Below are 22643 nucleotides of genomic sequence, written 5' to 3'. Positions count from 1 at the left end.
GGGATCTGATTGAGACTTTCAAAATGCTAAAAGGAATCGACAAAACAGAGCAGGAAAAAAAATTATTTACGATGTTAAAATGTGACTAGGACAAGAGGTCATGGACTGAAGCTGAGGGGGGACATACCCAGGACAAATGCCAGGAAGTTCTCCTTCACACAGCGAGTGGTGGACACCTAGAACGCTCTCCCAATGGAGGTTGCTGCGGAACCCACCGTTTAGGATTTAAGGGCAAGTTAGATGCACATCTCCTCTTAAGATGCATAGAAGGATACGGGTGACTAAGGATTCGCCAGGTTATACCTGGCTGGGCCTTCGCATGGGCGGATCGCCGGACTTGATGGACTTAAGGTCTGATCTGGAGGTGGCAGTTCTTATGTTCTTATGTTTGGGTGACCAGAGAATTGGATAAAGGATGTGTGCTAGATGTGGTGTATTTAGATTTTAGAAAAACCTTTGACAGTGTTTCACACAGACGTCTATAAATAAACAGTGCCCTCAGGATGGGTCCCAAAATGACGGGCTGGGTCAAGAACTGGTTGAGTGGAAGGTGACAGAGGGTAGTGATCAATGGAGGTTGCTCTGAGGAAAGAGATGTTACCAGTGGTGTGCCTCAAAGTTCTGTTCTGGGGCTTGTTTTTTTTTAACATTTTTATAAATGATATTGCTGAAGGGTTGTCGGGTAAGATTTGCCTCTTCGCGGATGATACCAAAATTTGCAATAGAGTAGACACGCTGGATTGTGTAAATAACATGAAGAAAGACCTGGCGAAGCTTGAAGATTGGTATGAAATTTGGCGGCTAAAATTTAATGGACAAAGGAGACCCCATAGACATCGTATACTTAGATTTCCAAAAAGCCTTTGACAAGGTACCCCATGAACACCGACTTCGGAAACTGAAGAACCATGGGGTGGAAGGAGATGTACATAGATGGATCAGAAATTGGTTAGTCGGTAGGAAACAGAGGGTAGGAGTGAAGGGCCTCTACTCGGATTGGAGGAGGGTCACGAGTGGTGTTCTGCAGGGGTCGGTGCTCGGATTGCTGCTCTTCAATATATTTATAAATGATCTAGAAACAGGGACGAAGTGCGAAATAATAAAATTCGCAGACGACACCAAACTATTTAGTGGTGCTTGGACTAAAGAGGACTGCGAAAAATTACAAAGGGACCTGAACAAACTAGGGGAATGGGCGACGAGGTGGCAGATGAAGTTCAATGTAGAGAAATATAAAGTATTGCATGTAGGAAGCAGAAACCCGGGGTATAGCTATATGATGGGAGGGATGTTATTGAGTGAGAGTACCCAAGAAAGGGACTTGGGGGTAATGGTGGACAAGACAATGAAGCCAACGGCACAGTGCGCAGCGGCCGCTAAGAGAGCGAATAGAATGCTAGGTATAATCAAGAAGGGTATTACTACCAGAATGAAAGAAGTTATCCTGCTGTTGTATCGGGCGATTGTGCGTCCGCATCTGGAATACTGCATCCAATATTGGTCGCCGTACCTTAAGAAGGATATGGTGATACTCGAGAGGGTTCAGAGGAGAGCGACATGTTTGATAAAAGGTATGGAAAACCTTTCATACGCTGAGAGATTGGAGAAACTGGGGCTCTTTTCCTGGGGGAAAAGAAGACTTAGAGGAGATATGATAGAGACCTACAAGATCATGAAGGGCATAGAGAAAGTGGAGAGGGACAGATTCATCAAACTTTCGAAAACTACAAGAACGAGAGGGCATTCAGAAAAGTTGAAAGGGGACAGATTCAAAACAAATGCTAGGAAATTTTTCTTCAGCCGACAGGTGGTGGACACCTGGAATGTGCTTCCAGAGGGCATGATAGGACAGAGTACGTTATTGGGGTTCAAGAAGGGATTGGACAATTTTCTGAAGGAAAAGGGGATAGAGGGGTATAGATAGAGGATTACTACACAGGTCCTGGACTTGTTGGGCCGCCGTGTGAGCAGACTGCTGGGCACCATGGACCTCTGGTCTGACCCAGCAGAGGCACTGCTTATGTTCTTAAATGAAAGGTCATGTTGGGTTTATTTATTTATCCCCCCCAGCCCCTATCCAGGGTGAGTTACACACTTACATACAAAAATATAAAATTACATATAACAGACAAGTCAAATCAATGACAAGCATACCTGTAAAACAGCAATCCAAACAATAAAATACTTCAGTGACCAGCAACCTACTATCAACCCTTTCTACTCTTCCTCATTTATTCAGTCTCAATCCCTGTATTTCATCTGATAAAACAAATGCATTTTGAATAGTCTCTTGAAATTCAGTATATTCTGCTGTTGGCGAATATACTCAGGGAGGTTATTCCATTCCCTGGGCCTAATACAATGGAAAATACTATCTCTGGATGATATTAACCTCAGATCTCTTACAGATGGAATTTGCAGATCAAAATGTTCTGCTGACCGAAGCAATCGAGGCAGAGTACATGGCAGGATACGCTGAAGAAGATGTTTGGGGGCCAAATTGTGTAGGCACATGTAAATGATTAACAATAACTTATAACGTATCCTGTCCCTCAAATTCAACCAATACAGACTTATATAATATTCAGTCACGTGTTCTCGTCTTCCCAATCCAAACAGAGGTCTGAATTTGGGCTGCAAAAACCCAAGGGAACGGTACAGTTTAGGGGGTGAAGAACTTATGTGCACGACAGAAGAGCGGGACTTGGGTGTGATTGAATGTGATGATCTTAAGGTGATCAAACAGGTTGAAAGGTGTTGACAAAAGCTAGAAGGATGCTAGACTCCATAGAGAGGTATGGCCAGTAGGAAAAAGGAGGTATTGATGCCCCTATATAACACTCTGGTGAGACCTCATTTAGAAAATTGTGTACAATTCTGGAGGCCGCACCTTCAAAAAGATATAAAAAGGATGGAGTCGGTCCAGAGGAAGGCTACTAAAATGGTGTGTGGTCTTCATCATAAGGCATATGGGGACAGACTTAAAGATCTCAATCTGTATACTTTGGAAGAAAGAGGGGAGATATAATAGAAATGTTTAAATACCTACTTTGTTTTAGTACCAATAGTTTGTGGGTACTCCAGGGTGCCACTGCCCACACCGATATGCCACAGGCCCGGCCTCATACCTGGTCATCTGCCTCTCAGAATCACCCATTTCTGCTCTCGCCCCAAAACCCCTTAGAAATGTGTTATATATCTGGCGATATCCATTCGCCTGGGCTTTACCTGAATACACTTACCATATTGTGTCATGTGCTGGTCATTGATCGCTTTATAGTTTGCTTTCATTAAACGTTTTTGGGCAGACACAACAAAGTGTCAAGAATTTGGTGATTTTGGCGGGCTTTTCCAAATTTGTTCTAATTTGCCTTCGAATTGGTTTAAACCACTGTAACTTATACTTTCCTCTGCAATTTTATTTTGCCTAGCTTTTGCTTTGATTCTACACTGCAATTTTATTTTGCCTTGCCTTTGCGTTGATTCTACACTGTGTGCAGAATTTATTAAATCACATGTGGTGGTATTTGATTTTATCTTGTTTGCTGGACAGGTGTTTGAGTTTTTTTGATGATTGTTTGATGGTATTTGATTATTTGTGCCAGTATGATGAATTTTTATTTTTAGAACTTCATGTGTGGTTTTGGCATCTCCAGTCCTTGTATTGCACATCATCCAGAGGTCTTCAGTTCCTGTTGATTTTTAATACTTTGGGACAGTGACAGTTTTGGACCAGATTCAGCCAGTGTTTATACTAACTTAGCAGATTTGGCCACCCCCGTATAACAAAGATGAGTGTTCCAAAGAAGAGCAAAACCTACCACTTTCATGATGAATGGGAAATGGACTACTTCATCATGGTGAAAGACAAGTGTAACACCCCAGTATCCTTGCCCCAAAAGAGTAATCTGGAACATCATTATAAGGCTCTGCATAGTAATAAGTTTGATGCTGATTTTCCACCCAAAAGTGAAATTCATAAACTGAAACTCAAAGAACTTAAATCGAAATTGGCTACTCAGCAACAGTTGATGGAGAAGCCAATGTGACATTCGGTCAGTGCAATCATAGGATCCTTCAAGATCAGCAATCTGATCGGAAAGAAATGCAAACCTTTCACTGAAGGGGAATTTGTAAAAGATTGTTTTCTTAAAGCAGCTGACAATCTTTTTGAAGGATTTAAAAATAAGAAAGAGATCATAGCTGCTATTCAAGATGTACAATTGTCAAGAAATACCGTTGTGTGGCAAATGGAAAAGAAATGTGGAGACACAACTGAACAATTATTGGAGGATGTTTCAAATTGTGTTGCTTTCTCACTCCAAGTGGATGAATCTATAGACATAAGAGACATAGCCCAGTTACTAGTCTTTATCCGGATGGTTTTTGAAGACTTCAGTGTTAAAGAACTGCTTTGAATGATTTCTTTAAAAGGGACAACTACCGGTCAGGAAATATTCAGTTCTTTCCATTCTTTTGTGACAAAGTGTAATCTTCCATTGCATAGACTTGTTTCCATCACTACTGATGGAGCAAAAGCAATGACAGGTGAGGTTAAGCCCTCTGTAGTCAGCATGATGTCTTCCCAGATTTCCTTTCTTATCACTGCATCATTCACCAGCAAGTTTTGGCAAGCAAGAGACTCAATACAAAGACTGTCATGGATATCACTTTCAAAATTATAAATTCAGTTCGTGGAAGATCACTTCAAAGACGGCTTTTCAATCTTATTCTTGATGAAAGGGCAGCGGAAATCATTTTGCACACAGATGTAAGGTGGCTAAGTATGCACAAATTTCTGCAAAGATTTTGTGATTTGCTGAATGAAATAAGAAGTTTTTTGAAGGAGAAGGGGAGATGACCAAGCAGAGTTAGAAGATGAGGAATGGTTATGTGATCTAGCATTTTTCGCTGACCTTACAGGCAAATTAAGTGATATGAACCTTGAAATACAAGGTAAAAACAAATGCATTGGCGAGATGATGAGTACAGTTTCATCCTACAAGAGCAAATTTGAGCTAATAATGACTGAACTTGCAAACAACACTTTTGATCATTTTCCTAATACACAGGACCATCTGGGACAATATCCAAATTTTGTTTTTCAGAACGAGAAGTATGTGACAGAAATAGATTCTGTTATTCAGGAATTCGAAAATAGATTCTGTGACTTCCAAAAAATTGGAACAGTTGTGGAGTACCTGTCATACCCGTTCAAAGTAGATGTGGATAAGTCATCTCTTGAAAACGAAATATTAACCCTCAAAAATGACATTTTTCTCAAGACCCGTGCTGAGTAAGAATCATTTTGGAAGCTAGTGCCTAGAGACAAATTTCCCAACTTGAGAAGATACAGTGAAGCTGTACACTCCTGTTTCGGTTCAACTTATTTGTGTGAATCTGAGTTTTCCCATCTGAAAATGACAGAGTGCACAACTGAGATAGATGACAGGAGCCTATGGGAGACTTTTACAGGTTGTGCGACCTATTCCTGCATTTTGCTGGAGTTGCTGAAGTCATGGGCTTGTACAAACTGGTTTCAGTTCAGATGCTCAAAATGCTAATGTGTGGCATATGAGTGTGTAGATTTCTTGCTGTGAAGAGTTTCTCAAGGACACAAAACAGTGCTATAAAGACAATGAGCTATTTAACAGTGCTGAAAGGAAATACAAGTCAGCAGGACGCTCCATCCGGGAACCTAAGAACTTAAGAACATAAGAATTGCCTCTGTCGGGTCAGACCGGAGGTCCATCGTGCCCGGTTGTCTGCTCACACGGTGGCCCCTCAGGTCCAGGACCTGATAGTGCTCCTACCCTAAAACTCTCATATGCTTTTCGCTTAAGTCCTGTAGAGTAACCTTCTATCTATACCCTGCAATCCCCTTCGCTTCCAGGAAGTCATCCAGTCCCTTTTTGAAACCCAGTATTGTACTCTGTCCTATTACCTCATTTGGAAGCATGTTCCAGGAGTCCACCACCCTCTGAGTGAAGAAAAACTTCCTTGCATTCGTTTTGAATCTGTCCCCTCTCAGTTTTTCTGAATGACCTCTTGTTTTTGTTGTCCCCGCTAGTCTGAAGAATCTGTCCCTCTCCACCTTCTCTATGCCTTTCATGATTTTATACGTCTGTATCATGTCTCCTCTCAGTCTCCGCTTTTCCAGGGTAAAGAGCCCCAGTTTGTCTAACCTTTCGGCATATGAAAGGTTCTCCATTCCTTTTATCATCCTAGTTGCTCTCCTCTGGACCCTCTCAAGTATCGCCATGTCTTTCTTAAGGTACGGTGACCAGTATTGGACACAGTATTCCAGATGTGGTCGCACCATTGCTCGATACAATGGCAGGATAACCTCCTTTGTTCTGGTATTGATACCTTTTTTGATAATGCCCAGCATTCTGTTCGCTTTCTTTGAGGCCGCTGCACATTGCGCCGCTGGCTTCATTGTTGTATCCACCAATACCCCCAGGTCTTTTTCTAGGGTGCCTTTCCTCATCACCCTTCCTCCCATCGTATAGTTGTACATGGGGTTCCCTTTCCCCATGTGCAAGACCTTACATTTCTCCACATTGAAGCTCATCTGCCATCTTTTTGCCCACTCACACAGTTTGTTCAGGTCGCTCTGTAGTTCTTTGCATTCCTCAACAGTTTTGACCCTGTTGGAGAGTTTTGTATCGTCCGCGAACTTGATAACTTCACACTTCGTGCCCGTTTCCAAATCGTTAATGAATATATTGAACAGCAGCGGTCCTAGCACTGACCCCTGCGGGACACCACTCGTGACCCCTTTCCAGTCAGAGTAGTGTCCTTTTACTACTACCCTCTGCTTCCTATCCGCCAGCCAATTTTGGATCCATCTGTGGACGTCCCCTTCCACCCCGTGGTTCCACAGTTTCTTCAGCAGGCGCTCATGGGGTACCATGGAGATACGTTTGGCGAAGGCACAGGCGGAAGAACAAATGGCTAAAAATGTAAAAAAGGGAGATTAAAATTTTTTCAGATATATTAGTGAAAGGAGGAAGATAAAAAATGGAATTGCTAGGCTAAAAGATGCTGGGAACAAATATGTGGAGAGTGATGAGGAGAAAGCAAATGTGCTAAACAAATACTTCTGTTCTGTGTTCACAGAAGAAAATCCTGGAGAAGGACCGAGATTGTCCGGCAAAGTTACACGAGAAAATGGAGTAGATTCTGCGCCGTTCACGGAGGAGGGTGTTTATGAGCAACTTGAAAAACTGAAGGTGGACAAAGCGATGGGACCAGACGGGATCCATCCCAGGATACTAAGGGAACTCAGAGAGGTTCTGGCGAGTCCTATTAAAGACTTGTTCAACAAATCTCTGGAGACGGGAGTGATTCCTGGGGATTGGAGGAGAGCGGATGTGGTCCCTATTCATAAAAGTGGTCACAGGGATGAAGCAGGAAACTACAGGCCGGTGAGCCTCACTTCAGTTGTTGGAAAAATAATGGAAGTGTTGCTGAAAGAAAGGATAGTGTATTTCCTTGAATCTAATGGGTTACAGGATCCGAGGCAACATGGCTTTACAAAAGGTAAATCGTGCCAAACGAACCTGATTGAATTTTTTGATTGGGTGACCAGAGAGCTGGATCGAGGACATATGCTAGATGTAATTTATTTGGATTTCAGCAAAGCCTTTGATACAGTTCCTCATAGGAGGCTGTTGAACAAACTTGAAGGGCTGAAGTTAGGACCCAAAGTGGTGAACTGGGTCAGAAACTGGCTGTCGAACAGACGCCAGAGGGTGGTGGTTAATGGAAGTCGCTCGAAGGAAGGAAAGGTGACTAGTGGAGTCCCTCAGGGTTCGGTGCTGGGGCCAATCCTGTTCAATATGTATGTAAGTGACATTGCTGAAGGGTTAGAAGGAAAAGTGTGCCTTTTTGCAGATGATACCAAGATTTGTAACAGAGTAGGCACCGAAGAGGGAGTGGAAAATATGAAAAAGGATCTGCAAAAGTTAGAGGAATGGTCTCATGCCTGGCAACTAAAATTCAATGCAAAGAAATGCAGAGTAATGCATTTGGGGATTAATAATAGGAAGGAACCGTATATGCTGGGAGGAGAGAAGCTGATATGCACGGACGGGGAGAGGGACCTTGGGGTGATAGTGTCCGAAGATCTAAAGGCGAAAAAACAGTGTGACAAGGCAGTGGCTGCTGCCAGAAGGATTCTGGGCTGTATAAAGAGAGGCGTAGTCAGTAGAAGAAAGAAGGTGTTGATGCCCCTGTACAGGTCATTGGTGAGGCCCCACTTGGAGTATTGTGTTCAGTTTTGGAGACCGTATCTGGCGAAAGACGTAAGAAGACTTGAGGCGGTCCAGAGGAGGGCGACGAAAATGATAGGAGGCTTGCACCAGAAGACATATGAGGAGAGACTGGAAGCCCTGAATATGTATACCCTAGAGGAAAGGAGAGACAGGGGAGATATGATTCAGACGTTCAAATACTTAAAGGGTATTAACGTAGAACAAAATCTTTTCCAGAGAAAGGAAAATGGTAAAACCAGAGGACATAATTTGAGGTTGAGGGGTGGTAGATTCAGGGGCAATGTTAGGAAATTCTACTTTACGGAGAGGGTGGTGGATGCCTGGAATGCGCTCCTGAGAGAGGTGGTGGAGAGTAAAACTGTGACTGAGTTCAAAGAAGCGTGGGATGAACACAGAAGATTTAGAATCAGAAAATAACATTAAAGATTGAACTAGGCCAGTTACTGGGCAGACTTGTACGGTCTGTGTCTGTGTATGGCCGTTTGGAGGAGGATGGGCAGGGGAGGGCTTCAATGGCTGGGAGGGTGTAGATGGGCTGGAGTAAGTCTTAACAGAGATTTCGGCAGTTGGAACCCAAGCACAGTACCGGGTGAGGCTTTGGATTCTCGCCCGGAAATGGCTAGGAAGAAAAAAAAAGAAAAAAAAATTTTGGGTTGAGTCGGGTTGGGCAGACTGGATGGACCATTCGGGTCTTTATCTGCCGTCGTCTACTATGTTACTATGTTACTATGTTACTTGTCAAAGGCTTTTTGGAAATCCAGATACATTATGTCAATGGGGATATCTTGGTCCAAATGTTTGCTTATCCCCTCAAAGAAATGTAGTAGATTCGTTTGGCATGATCGTCCTTTATAGAAACCGTGCTGGCTTGTTCTCATCGGTTTATTTTTTTCTATATGCTCATTGATACCTTCCCTGATCAGTGATTCGACCATCTTCCCCGGAACTGAGGTCAAGCTCACCGGTCTATAGTTCCCCGGGTCGCCTCTCGATCCTTTTTTGAAGATTGGTGTAACATTTGCTATCCTCCAATCTTCCGGGATTATCCCTGTTCTCAAGGATAGGTTGCAAATATGCCTGAGTAACTCCGCTATTTCGTCTCTGAGCTCTTTCAGTATTCTCGGGTGGATCCCATCTGGGCCAGGAGATTTGTCAATTTTTAATCTATCTATCTGCCTTAGAACGTCTTCGAGGCTTACCTCCATGCATGATAATATACCCTCCTGATCCCCCTTGAAGATTTTTTCCGGTTCCGGCACGCTGGATGTGTCTTCTTTTGTAAAGACCGACGCGAAGAACTTGTTTAGTCTATCAGCCACCTCTTTTTCCTCCTTCACCACTCCTTTCTTGTCTCCCTCATCCAGAGGTCCCACCTCCTCCCTCGCTGGCTGTTTCCCTTTTACATATCTGAAAAATGGTTTAAAATTTCTTGCTTCCTTGGCTAGTCTCTCCTCGTATTCTTTCTTGGCTTTTCTGACCACTCGGTGACATTCTTTCTGATGCTTCCTGTGCTCTTTCCAATTTTCTTCAGTTTTGTCCTTTTTCCACTTCTGAAATGATGTTTTCTTGTCTCCTATCATTGATAAAGAGATGCCAAGCTAATGCACTGAGGCACTGATACCGATGTATTCGTGTGAAGAATGGAAACTTCCAGAAGCTATGCCTGTCCAGGGCCCCCCAGGGAAGAATGGAGGTGTGGACTGAGGGGTGGGCTAGATAGATAGCATATTTGCTCCAATAGGGTGGTACATTTTCAGCCAGGGGATGGTCTTGGAAGACGAAGAAACTTTCTGTATAAAACCCCCATGCTTTGGCAGAGTTTCTTTAGAGAAGCTGTGCCAGAAATATGCTGACACTGTTTGTATGAGGGGGGTTTTCTTCTCTCCATTGTATATGTCCAAACTGATTTTTTTTTTCCATAATCTTTATTCATTTTTACATCTAATAACAAGTGTCAAACTGATTTATTTCTGATTTACCAAATGCTGCTATAATACTTTTATTAACTAGAATTAAAAAATTATCTGCTTTGGAATATACAATGTAAGCCTTGTGGGTTTTTTTCCCTTCACGATGGATTCCCAGTGAGGTAAAGTAAGCAGCCTTTATTTCACAATGTTCCAACATGACAGAAAAACATCTCCAGGATTTTCTGAGACTGGCCCTCATGCAATATTCACTCAACTTCAAAAAGCTGGTGGATGAAATGCAGGCTCAGATGTCTCACTAATGAGCAAGAGTGGAATATTAAAGATTGTGCAAGATCAGCCTGGATCAATACTTAACCTAAATTTACACAAATTACTCAATAAAAGTTAAAGAAAGTTATTAAGACAGTTAAAGAAAGTTATTACTCAATAAAACTTTAAGAAAAAATATACTTTCCATTCCCCCTCACAGTTCTTACTGGATCTTCATCACTCTGTTTTGTTTTTGCTTAATTTGCTTAACAGCTGATCACATCCAAGTAAATGACAGAAGGTTCATTAAAAATGGGGTGGGGGGGGAATTCCTCCAACTTTATTGGGTTAAAATTTAATTTGAAACTAAATTTTCATGGTGGTAGATCACCGGCACTTTTGGCCGGAAAAAGTAGAGCAAGACCTGTTCGAAAAGGAACATAGATTCAAGGCTATGTCATCTAGACCCAGATCCTGAGTTCATCTCTCTGGTAATGTTGCATGATCCTTGGAGGATCCAGCAGGGAAGGTGCTTTATATCGGGAGCGGAAGATAGACCATGATACTGAGAGGTGATCATAAGAATAGCCTCATTGGTTCAGACCAATGGTCCATCAAGCCCAGCAGTCTTTTCTCACAGTGGCCAATCCAGGTCACCAGCACCTGGCCAAAACCCAAAAAGCAGCAACACTCAATGCCACCGATCAAGGGCAAGCAGAAGCTTCCCCCATGTCTTAAAAACAGACTATAGACTTTTCCTCCAGGAATTTGCCAAAACCTTCTTAAAACCAGCCACGCCATCCGCTTCCACCACAACCTCTGGCAACGTGCTCCAGAGCCCAACTATTCTCTGAGTGAAAAAATATCTCCTCCAATTGGTTTCAAAAGTATTTCCCTGCAGTTTCATCGAGTGTCCCCTAGGCCTTGCAGTCTCTGACGGAATGAAAAATTGATCGACCTGTACCCATTCCACTCCACTCAGGACCATATCTCCCTTCTCTTTTCCCAGCTGAAGAGCCCCAACCCTCCTAGTTTGATCTCAGGGGAGGGGCATAAAATAAAAAAATTATTATTTCACTGTTCCAGATGATCACATACCTATGAGTTTCCACCCCATCTTTCAAATTGATGGTACCTCTTCCACTCTTGTTTACAAACTCTTCACTCAGTCCAACTTGATTCAGGGTACTCACGTACTGACTCTCCACTATCTTCCGTGCATCACTCTATGAGAGACAGCAGAAAAATAAACCTGAAAAATCTTAATACAAAAGAACCCAGAAAGAACTGGATTAGCTACTGTGGAAGCAGGAGACCAGGCTAGATGGACCTTCAGTCTGACCCAGTATAGCTATTCCTATATTCTAACTGGTAAAGCACCTCAGGGGTCAGTTTGCCTAGGTTTATGCATCAAATATGCAAATAAATGGAAGTGTTCTAATCATTTATTCATGTAAGTAATTACAAGCATATTTAAGGACATGGTTGTTAGACCAAAGTCCAACTAGCCTGGTATCCTATTTCTAATAGTGACTAGTCCGGGTCGCAAGCAATTGTCAGAATCTAAAAAAGCATTAAGATTTCATTCTACTTTCCCCCAGGACTGGGGTAGGCAATTCTGGTCGAGAGCCGGAGCCAGGTCAGGTTTTCAGGATATCCACAATGAATATGTATGAGAAGGATTTGCATGCACTGCCTCCTTAAGATGCAAATCTATCTCATGCATATTTATTGTAGATATCCTGAAAACCTGACCTGGCTCTGGCTCTCAAGGACCAGAATTGCCTACCCCTGCCCTAGGGATACACAGTAGCTCTTCTGAGACCTGTTATTATTGAATACCGACTTGTGCACACATATGCACCATGGTTTGAGACACACAATGTACTGGTGGGCATATGCTTGGGCGGAGTGGACAATAAGGCTGGTGTAACTGATCATGCTTAAATGTATGTCCACTTACACTCATATTCTATTAAAAAAAACACCTGCCCAGATTCTTCTACTAGGTGCCCTGTTATACAGCCAACATTGCTTCATTATGTGAGTGAGTGGTTGCTATAAGCTAGTCTTCCTTAAGAATACTCCCTCAATGAAATAGGGCTACTTAAGAACAGGTATGGTATGCTGTCTGGCCCGGGGGATAGGGCACATGCAGAGAATAGGGCATTCAAAGCCTTCTGTCAGAACAAAACAGACCGAAATGCCTAGAACCAAGGGACTGGATGCTCCAAGAGAAATTTCGAGCCTGGCTAGAGGAAAGATGGGTCAAGGTTAAAAGTTTTACATTGTAAAAGTATTCAATCAGCCTGAGTGTTGGAAGACAGATTAAGGTGGGAAGATCTGAGCACAAGTGAAGTGCTGACATGATCTTGCTAGGAGCAGTTACTGCAAGTGTGAACAAGTATGACGTCATTAATTGAGTAAAGTTCTTTTTGTGTGAAATAAAGTTATATCCAACCTATGTTTGCATACCAGCTCTGTGACAATAACAAACTGTTGGTACTTTTTGGTTCTTAAATAAAGATTTTTCTTCTGGGTTTACATTGTCTACTGCCTCATTTAGAAGGGCCAAGAAGCAGTCTCTGTATTTTAACCTCCTTGGAGCCCTGATTGCTATGGGTGCAAGGCATGGGTCTGATCGACAACTGTTCAAAGACCACTCGTTCAGTCAATTTAAATAAAAAACACAAGTTGGAAATAGGCCAGTAATTATTAGGTTGAGAATAATCACAAGAATTGTTTATCAAAATTGAACAATAACTTTTTTTTTTCTTCCAAACAGAAACTGTCCCTGAGGATAGGCTAGAATTGATCAAATTAAGTGCTAATCACAAAAATCCATGGAGTAATAATTTTAACCTACATGGCTTCAAAGAAGGTCTGGACAGGTACCTGGAGGACAAAGGGATTGAGGGGTACAGATAGGAGTAGAGGTAAGGTTATAGGGACAGGATTAGAGGTAAATTACAACATTACAAAATTAGGCAGAGACCACTGTTCAGGCAGTGGCCTGATGGGCCGCCGCGGGAGCGGACCGCTGGGCAGGATGGACCTCTGGTCTGCCCCAGCGGAGGCAACTTCTTATGTTCTTATGACAGAACCAGATTAAGAGGACAAGATGTACATCTCATCGAAGAAAGAGACTTAGATAATTTTTCAAAGAAGGACACAAAAAGGACTATTTAGATATTGATAAAATTGTAGAAGGAGAAATTAAAGAACAAGATTGTAACAGAATCAGTAATTGAGAAAGATTGTCTAAGTGAAGTATATAGAGGAAACCTATTGGGATGCCCTGGGTGAGAAGCTGAGGAGGATGGATGCGCAGGTGGTCTTCTCCTCGATCCTCCCAGTAAGGGGCAAGGGCAGTGCCAGGGGGATCGCATCCAGAGGGCAAACGACTGGCTGCAGGGATGGTGCAAGGAGATGAACTTTGGGTTCTTGCACCATCAAGTTTAAGTTTATTAGTTTGCTTGTTGAATCGCTTAATCAGATTTCTAAGCGATGTACAATAAAATATACATGTAAGGAAACGAAAACATTACATACAGTTAATTAATATAACGTAAACAAAAGGTAGGAGGGGGTGAAATACATTTTTATAGTAAAGAAAGAACATACAGGGAAAACACATAAGGAAATTAAAAAACAAAAGATAAAAAAATAATTCGCTAGAATAACGCTTTATAATAAAATTTAATTAATTTGCAAATGCGTCTTTGAACAAAAAGGTTTTTAATTCGCTTTTAAATTTCCCAAACACCTTCTCCTCCCGTAAAAACATAGGAAGCGCATTCCAGATCTGGGGAGCTGTACATGAGAAGATAAATTGTCTTCTTGTGCTAATTACTTTTAACGAAGGAATTGATAAAAGGTTCCGTTCACTAGATCTTAAAGTTCTTTTAACTGAATATGGGATAAGTAGTCTGAATAAAAATGGAGAGGCATTGCAAGGACTACAGGGACCAGATGGGTTACACCTGACCAGAAGAGGGAAGAACGTCCTTGGACACCGTCTAGCCCGCCTACTACACAGGGCTTTAAACTCGGTAAGTTGGGGGAGGGTACGGGCACAAACAACCTACCTGGCGAGCTAAGCTGCCAATACTTTTTTGAGACTAAGGTAAGTAAACACCGATCTGGGTCAGGGGAGAGTATACACACTTTTGAGTCTGGGGTTGGCTCACATTATAATTCTGGGTCACATTGTAATTCTGGGTCTAAGGGGAGTACACATTGTAATTCTGGGTCTAGAGGGAGTACACATTGTAATCCTGGGTCCAGCGAGAGAACACACATTGCAAATTGTACTAAAGGAGTTCAAGTAGCCCAAGCGGGAATACCCCCACAGGGTACACACATTTCTGAGTCTGGGATAGGAACACACTGTAGTTCTGGGTCTGGGGAGTCTGGGATAGGTGCATGTTGTAACTCTGGGTCTAGGGAAAGTACAAAACATGCGAATAATGCTTAAGGTGTCCAAGTAGCTCAAGCGGGAACATCCCCACTGAGACATAACAAACATACAACATGGAGGGCTATGTACGTAAACACCCACAGTCTGTGAAACAAGATTCTGGAATTAGAAACAGAAATGAGGAATGCCGACCTGGATGTGGTGGTGATATCTGAGACCTGGCTCAAGGATTCCCACGGGTGGGACATGGTCATACCGGGTTACAACTTGCTTCGCCGGGACAGGGAGGGCAAAATGGGAGGAGGTGTAGCATTATATACTAAAGATGACATTAAGGTCACCAGAATCACAGATGTCCACTACACTGGGGAATCCCTTTGGGTAAATTTGGCCAGAGGGAAGGACAAATGCCTGTATCTTGGCGTAATATACAGACTCCCAAGACAACAGGATGACCTAGATATGGAATTAATAATAATAATAACTTTATTTTATATACCGCAGTACCACAAACAGTTCAGAGCGGTTTACAGTGTAAGAGACTGTACATTTACAGTGAAGATACAATGAGGACTGTACATATTCAGTAAAGGTGTTTAATTAATCGGAGATATAGAGAATATCACCTTGGGTGGGGACACAGTATTAGGTGACTTCAACATGCCTGATGTGGATTGGGACACGCTTTCCTCTGCTTCCGGCAGCAGCAGGAGGCTATTAAACTCTATGAAGGGAGCAAGACTCAGGCAACTGGTGTTGGAACCAACAAGGGATCAGGCAATACTGGACCTGATACTTACCAATGGAGAAAGTGTTACAGAGGTCTCGGTGGGCGACACATTGTCCTCCAGTGACCACAACATGGTATGGTTCAACCTCAGGAAAGGTTTCACTAAATCTACCACACTGACCAAGGTCCTCAAATTCAAGGACACAAACTTCAAAGAAATGGGAGACTTCGTTCACCAGGCGCTACAAAGTCAAGCAGAAACCGATAACGTGGAAGAAATGTGGTCGACTTTGAAAGCCACCATACAAGAAGTAACAAACCGCTATGTTAAATCAGTAAGTAAATGGCGAAGGAACAATAAGCCATCTCTGCGGAGATTTCGGACCTCATCAAGGAGAAGAAAAAAGCATTCATCTCTTACAAACAATCAGGGAAACAGGACTCTAGGGAAGTCTATCTGGCCAAGTCAAAAGCCGTCAAAACAGCAGTTAGGGAGGCCAAATTCCGCATGGAGGAGTCTCTAGCAAAGAACATCCAGAAAGGAGATAAATCCTTCTTCAGGTATATCAGTGACAGAAATAAGAACTCAGGCGGGATAGTACGTCTTAGGAAACCAGACGGAGACTATGTAGAAGCGGACTCGGAAAAAGCCCAACTGTTAACTGAATACTTCTGCTCAGTCTTCACCGCGAGGCGCCAGGACTCGGCCCTCAGCTACAGACAAAGGTTGATGCAGATGACCCGTTTAGTAATTTCGAGTTTACACCCAGTGGTGTCTACTGCAAGCTGTCAAAGCTTAAGGTTAACAAGGCAATGGGGCCTGACAATCTTCACCCCAGGGTGTTCAGGGAGTTGTGTGATGTCTTGGCGGAACCACTATCCGCGCTCTTCAATCTCTCCCTTAGTACAGGTAACGTCCCGTTGGACTGGAAGACGGCTAACATCATCCCACTACACAAGAAAGGCTCCAAGATGGAGACAGCAAACTACAGACCAGTGAGTCTCACATCAATAGTGTGCAAACTAATGGAAACTCTTATCAAACACCAATTGGATACGATCCTGAACGAGGAGAATCTACGGGATCCCCGTCAACATGGATTTACTAAGGGGAGATCCTGCCAATCCAACCTGATCAGCTTCTTTGACTGGGTGACGAGGAAGCTGGATGTTGGGGAGTCCCTGGACATTGTATACCTGGACTTCAATAAAGCATTCAATAGCGTACCACATCGCAGGTTGCTGAGCAAGATGAGTTCTATAGGATTGGGCGACACATTGACGAAATGGGTTGGGAACTGGCTTGGAGGTAGGCTTCAGAGGGTAGTGGTGAACGGCACCCCTCCGAAATGATGGAGGTAATCAGTGGAGTGCCACAGGGCTCGGTCCTGGGCCCGATCCTATTCAACATCTTTATAAGAGACTTGGCAGAAGGGCTGCAAGGTAAAATAACATTATTCGCCGATGACGCCAAACTAAGCAATGTAGTGGGCAAAAGCACAACAGACATAAATTCAATGTCCGACAACATGATGCACGACCTACTCCTACTGGAGCGCTGGTCTAGGTCCTGGCAACTCAGCTTCAATGCCAAAAAATGCAAAGTCATGCACCTGGGCAGTCAAAATCCATGCAAGACTTACACCCTTAATGGCGAGATCCTAACAAGAACTGAAGCAGAACGAGACTTAGGGGTGATCGTCAGTGAGAACATGAAGACTGCCAATCAAGTGGACCAAGCTTCATCCAAGGCAAGGCAAATCATAGGTTGCATACGCAGGAGTTTCGTCAGCCATAAGCCTGAAGTCATTATGCCATTGTATAGATCCATGGTGAGGCCCCACCTGGAATACTGTGTGCAATTCTGGAGGCCGCATTACCGTAAGGATGTGCCGAGACTGGAGTCGGTCCAGAGAATGGCCACCCGGATGGTCTCAGGACTCAAGGATCTCCCGTACGAGGAATGGCTGGATAAGTTGCAGCTGTACTCACTCGAGGAACGCAGAGAGAGGGGTGACATGATCGAGACATTCAAGTATCTCACAGGCCGCATCGAAGTGGAAGAAGATATCTTCTTTTTCAAGGGTCCTGCGGCAACAAGAGGGCATCCGTGGAAAATCAGGCGTGGGAAACTGCACGGGGACACCAGGAAATTCTTTTTCACTGAAAGGGTGGTTGATCGCTGGAATAGTCTTCAACTTCAGATTATTGAGGCCAGCAGCGTGCCTGATTTTAAGACCAAATGGGATAGACTCGTGGGATCTATTCACAGAGAAAGGTAGGGGAGGGTCATTGGGGTGGGCAGACTAGATGGGCCGTGGCCCTTATCTGCCGTCTGTTTCTATGTTTCTATGTTAATCTGTCCCTGTCTACCTTCTCTATGCCTTTCAGGATTTTGAAGGTTTCTATCATGTCTCCTCTAAGTCTCCGCTTTTCCAGGGAGAATAGCCCCAGCTTTTCCAACCTGTCAGCATAAGAAAAGTTTTCCATAACTCTTATCAATTTAGTTGCTCTTCTCTGGACTCCCTCAAGCATTGCCATGTTGTTTTTGAGGTACAGTGACCAGTACTGGACACAGTAACCCAGATGCAGGCGCACCATTGCACGATACAGCGGCATGATGACTTCCTTTGTCCTAGTCGTGATGCCCTTTTTGATAATACCCATCATTCTGTTTGCTTTCTTTGAGGCTGTTGCACATTGTGCCGATGCTTTCATTGTTGTATCCACCAACACCCCTAGGTCTCTTTCAAAGCTACTTACCCCTAACAATGATCCCCCCATCTTGTAACTGAACATCGAGTTCTTTTTCCCTACATGCATGACCTTGCATTTCTTTATATTAAAGCTCATTTGCCACTTTTTTGCCCATTCTTCCAGTTTCGTTAGGTCCCTTTGCAGGTCTTCGCAGTCTTCCGTGGTTCTTATCCTGCTGCAAAGTTTGGTGTCATCTGCAAATTTAATAACCTCATATTTCGTCCCCGTCTCCAGGTTGTTTATAAATATATTGAACAGGAGCGGTCCCAGCACCGACTCCTGCGGGACTCTGCTCGTGACCCATTGCCAGTCTAAGTAATGGCCCTTTATTCCAACCCTCTGTTTCCTGCCTGCCAACCAGTGTTTGATTCATCGGTAGACATCCCCTTCCACCCCGTGGTTCCACAGCTTTTTAAGCAGTCGTTCGTGGGGTACCGTGTTGAAGGCTTTTTGGAAGTCAAGGTAAATGATGTCTATGGGTTCCCCCTTGTCCATCTGGCTGTTTATCCCTTCAAAGAAGTGCAGTAAATTTGTGAGGCACGACTTTCCCTTGCAGAAGCCGTGCTGGCTCGCCTTCAGCTGTCCATTGTTTTCTATGTGCTCGCAGATGCTGTCCTTAACCAGTGCTTCCATCATCTTTCCTGGAACCGAGGTCAAGCTCACCGGCATGTAGTTTCCTGGGTCACCCCTCATAGAAACATAGAAAGATGACGGTAGAAAAGGGCTACAGCCCATCAAGTCTGCCCACTCTATTGACCCACCCCATTAAGTCTGAGTGCTAATGACCTAGTTCCTTAACTCGACCCTCGTAGGGATCCCAAGTGGATGTCCCATTTATTCTTAAAGTCGAGCATGCTGGTGGCCTTGATCACCTGCACCGGAAGTTTGTTCCAGTGATCTACCACCCTTTCAGTGAAGAAATACTTCCTGGTGTCACCACTAAATTTCCCTCCTCTGAGTTTGAGCGGGTGCCCCCTTGTGACCGAGGGTCCCTTGGGAAAAAATATATCGTTTTCCACCTCGACACGACCTGTGACGTACTTAAATGTCTCAATCATGTCACCCCTTTCCCTGCGCTCCTCTAGGGTATAGAGCTGCAGTTTGCCCAGTCTTTCTTCGTATGAGAGACCCTTGAGTCCGGCGACCATCCTAGTGGCCATCCGCTGGACCGACTCAGCTCGAAGCACATCTTTCCGGTAATGTGGCCTCCAGAATTGCACACAGTATTCCAGATGAGGTCTCACCATGGTTCTGTAGAGTGGCATTATGACTTCAGGTTTGCGGCTGACGAAGCTTCTATTGATACATCCCATCATTTGCCTTGCCTTAGATGAGGCCTTCTCTACTTGTTTGGCAGCCTTCATGTCTGCACTGATGATTACCCCCAAGTCCCGTTCCTCTGAAGTCCTAGCTAGCGTTTCTCCATTCAAGGAATATGTTCTGTATGGATTTCTGCTGCCGAGATGCATGACCTTACATTTTTTAGCGTTGAAGCCCAGCTGCCATGTCGAGGACCAGTTTTCCAACGTGATCAGATCCTGCGTCATACTATCCTTGAGGTTGCTTTCACTTATTACGTTACACAGTTTGGTGTCGTCGGCGAACAGTGCTACTTTACCCTGAAGCCCCCGGGTCAAGTCCCCTATGAATATGTTGAAAAGGGATGGTCCCAGGACTGAGCCCTGCGGCACTCCGCTAGTCACCTCCGATGTCTCAGAGAGGGTGCCGTTGACCACCACCCTCTGAAGTCTTCCACTCAGCCAATCATTGACCCATGCGGTTAGTTTCTCACCCAACCCCATCGATTTCATCTTGTTTAATAGTCTACGGTGTGGGACACTGTCGAAAGCTTTACTGAAATCCAAGTATACTATGTCCAGAGACTCTCCTGAGTCTAGCTTTCCTGTCACCCAATCAAAGAAGCTCATAAGATTGGATTGGCATGATCTGCCTCTGGTGAATCCATGTTGATAGGGATCCCTTAGATTCCCTTCATCCAATATCGTGTCTAATTTACCTTTAAGTAGAGTTTCCATGAGTTTACACACTATTGATGTGAGACTCACTGGTCTGTAATTCGCAGCCTCTGCTCTGCAACCCTTTTTGTGCAGAGGAACGACGTTTGCTGTTTTCCAGTTCAGGGGGACTCTCCCTGTACTTAGGGAGAGATTGAAGAGCATGGCTAACGGTTTCGCCAGAACATCGCATAGCTCTCTGAGCACTCTTGGGTGCAAATTGTCCGGTCCCATGGCTTTGTTCACCTTGAGTCTTGACAGTTCTCTGTAAACATCAGCTGGTGTGAACTCAAAATTCAGAAATGGGTCTTCCATGCTTTGCTTTGCTTCCAGCTGTGGCCCGTGCCCTGGTGCCTCGCAGGTAAAGACTGAACAGAAGTAATCGTTCAGTAGTTTAGCTTTTTCGGAATCTGTTTCCACATAATTTCCGTCTGGCGTTCTAAGGCGTACTATCCCGTTTGCATTCTTTTTCCTGTCGCTAATGTACCTGAAGAAGGATTTGTCCCCTTTCTTAATGTTGTTCGCTAGAGTTTCTTCCATTCGAAGTTTGGCCTCCCTGACTGCTGTTTTGACCGCTGCAGACTTTGTCTTGTATTCAATGTTTGCTTCTTTTTCCCCCGTGCGTTTGTACGAGAGAAATGCTCTTTTCTTCTCCTTGACGAGGTACGAGACCTCATCAGTGAAACATTGGGGTTTCTTTTTTCTTTGTTGTTTAGTTACTGATTTTATGTAGCGGATAGTTGCCTCATGAAGGGTCGATTTCAAGGTTGACCACATAACCTCCACATTATCCGTTACTTCTTGAACCTGAAGCGTCTGATGGACGAAGTCTCCCATGCGTGCAAAGTCAGTGCCCCAGAAATTGAGTACCCTTGTTTTTGTTTGTGATCTAGGGAAGCCTTTCCTAAGGTTAAACCATACCATGTTATGGTCACTGGTGGCTAGCGGTTCTCCCACCGAGATCTCTGAGATGCTTTCCCCGTTCGTAAGTACCAGGTCCAGGATGGCCTGGGCCCTAGTGGGCTCTAGTACCAACTGTTTGAGCCGTACTCCCTTCATGGACGTTAATATCCTCCTGCTATCACAAGTTGTCGCTGAGAGTGTGTTCCAGTCTACATCAGGCATGTTGAAGTCTCCCAACAGAACAACGTCCCCCCGTAAGGTGATATTCTCAATGTCTTCAATTAATTCAGCGTCCTTGTGCTCCGATTGTCTTGGAGGTCTGTACACCACACCAAGGTACAGGCATTTTTCTCCGCCTCTGGCCAGGTTTACCCAGATGGATTCCCCAGTATACTTGACATCCGTGATCCTAGTTGTCTTGATGTTTTCTTTGATGTAAAGTGCTACCCCTCCTCCTAACTTACCCTCTCTGTCTTGGCGAAGCAGGTTGTATCCTGGTATAGTTATATCCCACCCATGAGAGTCTGTGAACCATGTTTCGGAAATTGCTACTACGTCTAGGTCTGCATTAACTATTTCTGTTTCCAGTTCTAGAAATTTATTCCCTAGGCTGTGTGCGTTAACATACATAGCTCTCCACTCTTTTTGTTTACTAAGTTCATGTAGAGAGCAATCCATTTGAGTTAAAGTGTCTCCTAGCGATTCTTTTGCAGTAAGGGTACTTACCTTAGACTTAGAAGTGGAGTTTTGGTTCGTCACATCAGGATTGTTTTACTTACTGCTCCGGTGTAAAAGTGGGTACCCACCCCCGACTTACCTAGTTTATGTTCAAATCTATTTTATTAAGCAAAAATAAACACAACAGTAAGAACAACCATGGTATGCATTTTCATCAACAACCGCGGAGGACTGGACTCTTATGCCCTCCCCGGACCCCGACTTACCTAGTTTAAAGCCCTTCGAAGTAGGTGGGCTAGTCGGTGTCTGAAGACATTCTTACCTCTGTTGGTCAGGTGGAGTCCGTCTGGTCCCTGTAGTCCCTGTAGTGCCTCTCCGTGATTCAGGAATCCGAAGTTCATTTCCCGGCACCATCGTTGTAGCCACTCATTCGTCTTCAGGATGCATTCTTCCCTGTCCCTTCCTCTGCCCCTAACAGGAAGAATTGAAGAGAATACTACCTGTGCTCCTGTCTGCTTCAGCCTCTTTCCCAGAGCTCCAAAGTCTCTGGCTATGTCCTCCAGGGTGTTCTTGGCAGTGTCATTCGATCCCTTCTTAAAGATAGGCATGTCATTCACTATTTTCCAGTCCTCCGGGATCTCCCCAGTTTTTAAGGATAGGTTGCATATTTACTGGAGTGTT

General features: G+C 44.0%; 1 protein-coding gene across 3 annotated transcripts in view; it reads right to left on the bottom strand.

Annotated features, from left to right (window-relative positions):
• FAM161B (FAM161 centrosomal protein B) overlaps positions 1-22643 on the bottom strand; it is a 351011-nt gene that overhangs the window by 102090 nt on the left and 226278 nt on the right. For 2 of the 3 annotated variants that reach the window (XM_033950765.1, XM_033950766.1), the window contains exon 8: positions 11558-11685. The exons of the other annotated variant lie outside the window; for it this stretch is intronic. In XM_033950765.1, the coding sequence (XP_033806656.1) occupies positions 11558-11685 (128 nt within the window). The remainder of the gene's footprint in view (positions 1-11557; positions 11686-22643) is intronic. 3 annotated transcript variants of the gene reach the window in all.

Source organism: Geotrypetes seraphini, chromosome 7, assembly GCF_902459505.1.
Source record: "Geotrypetes seraphini chromosome 7, aGeoSer1.1, whole genome shotgun sequence".
NCBI lineage: Eukaryota > Metazoa > Chordata > Amphibia > Gymnophiona > Dermophiidae > Geotrypetes > Geotrypetes seraphini.
The sequence above is the reverse complement of the archived record's forward strand: the minus strand, read 5'-3'. Positions and strand labels throughout refer to the sequence as shown.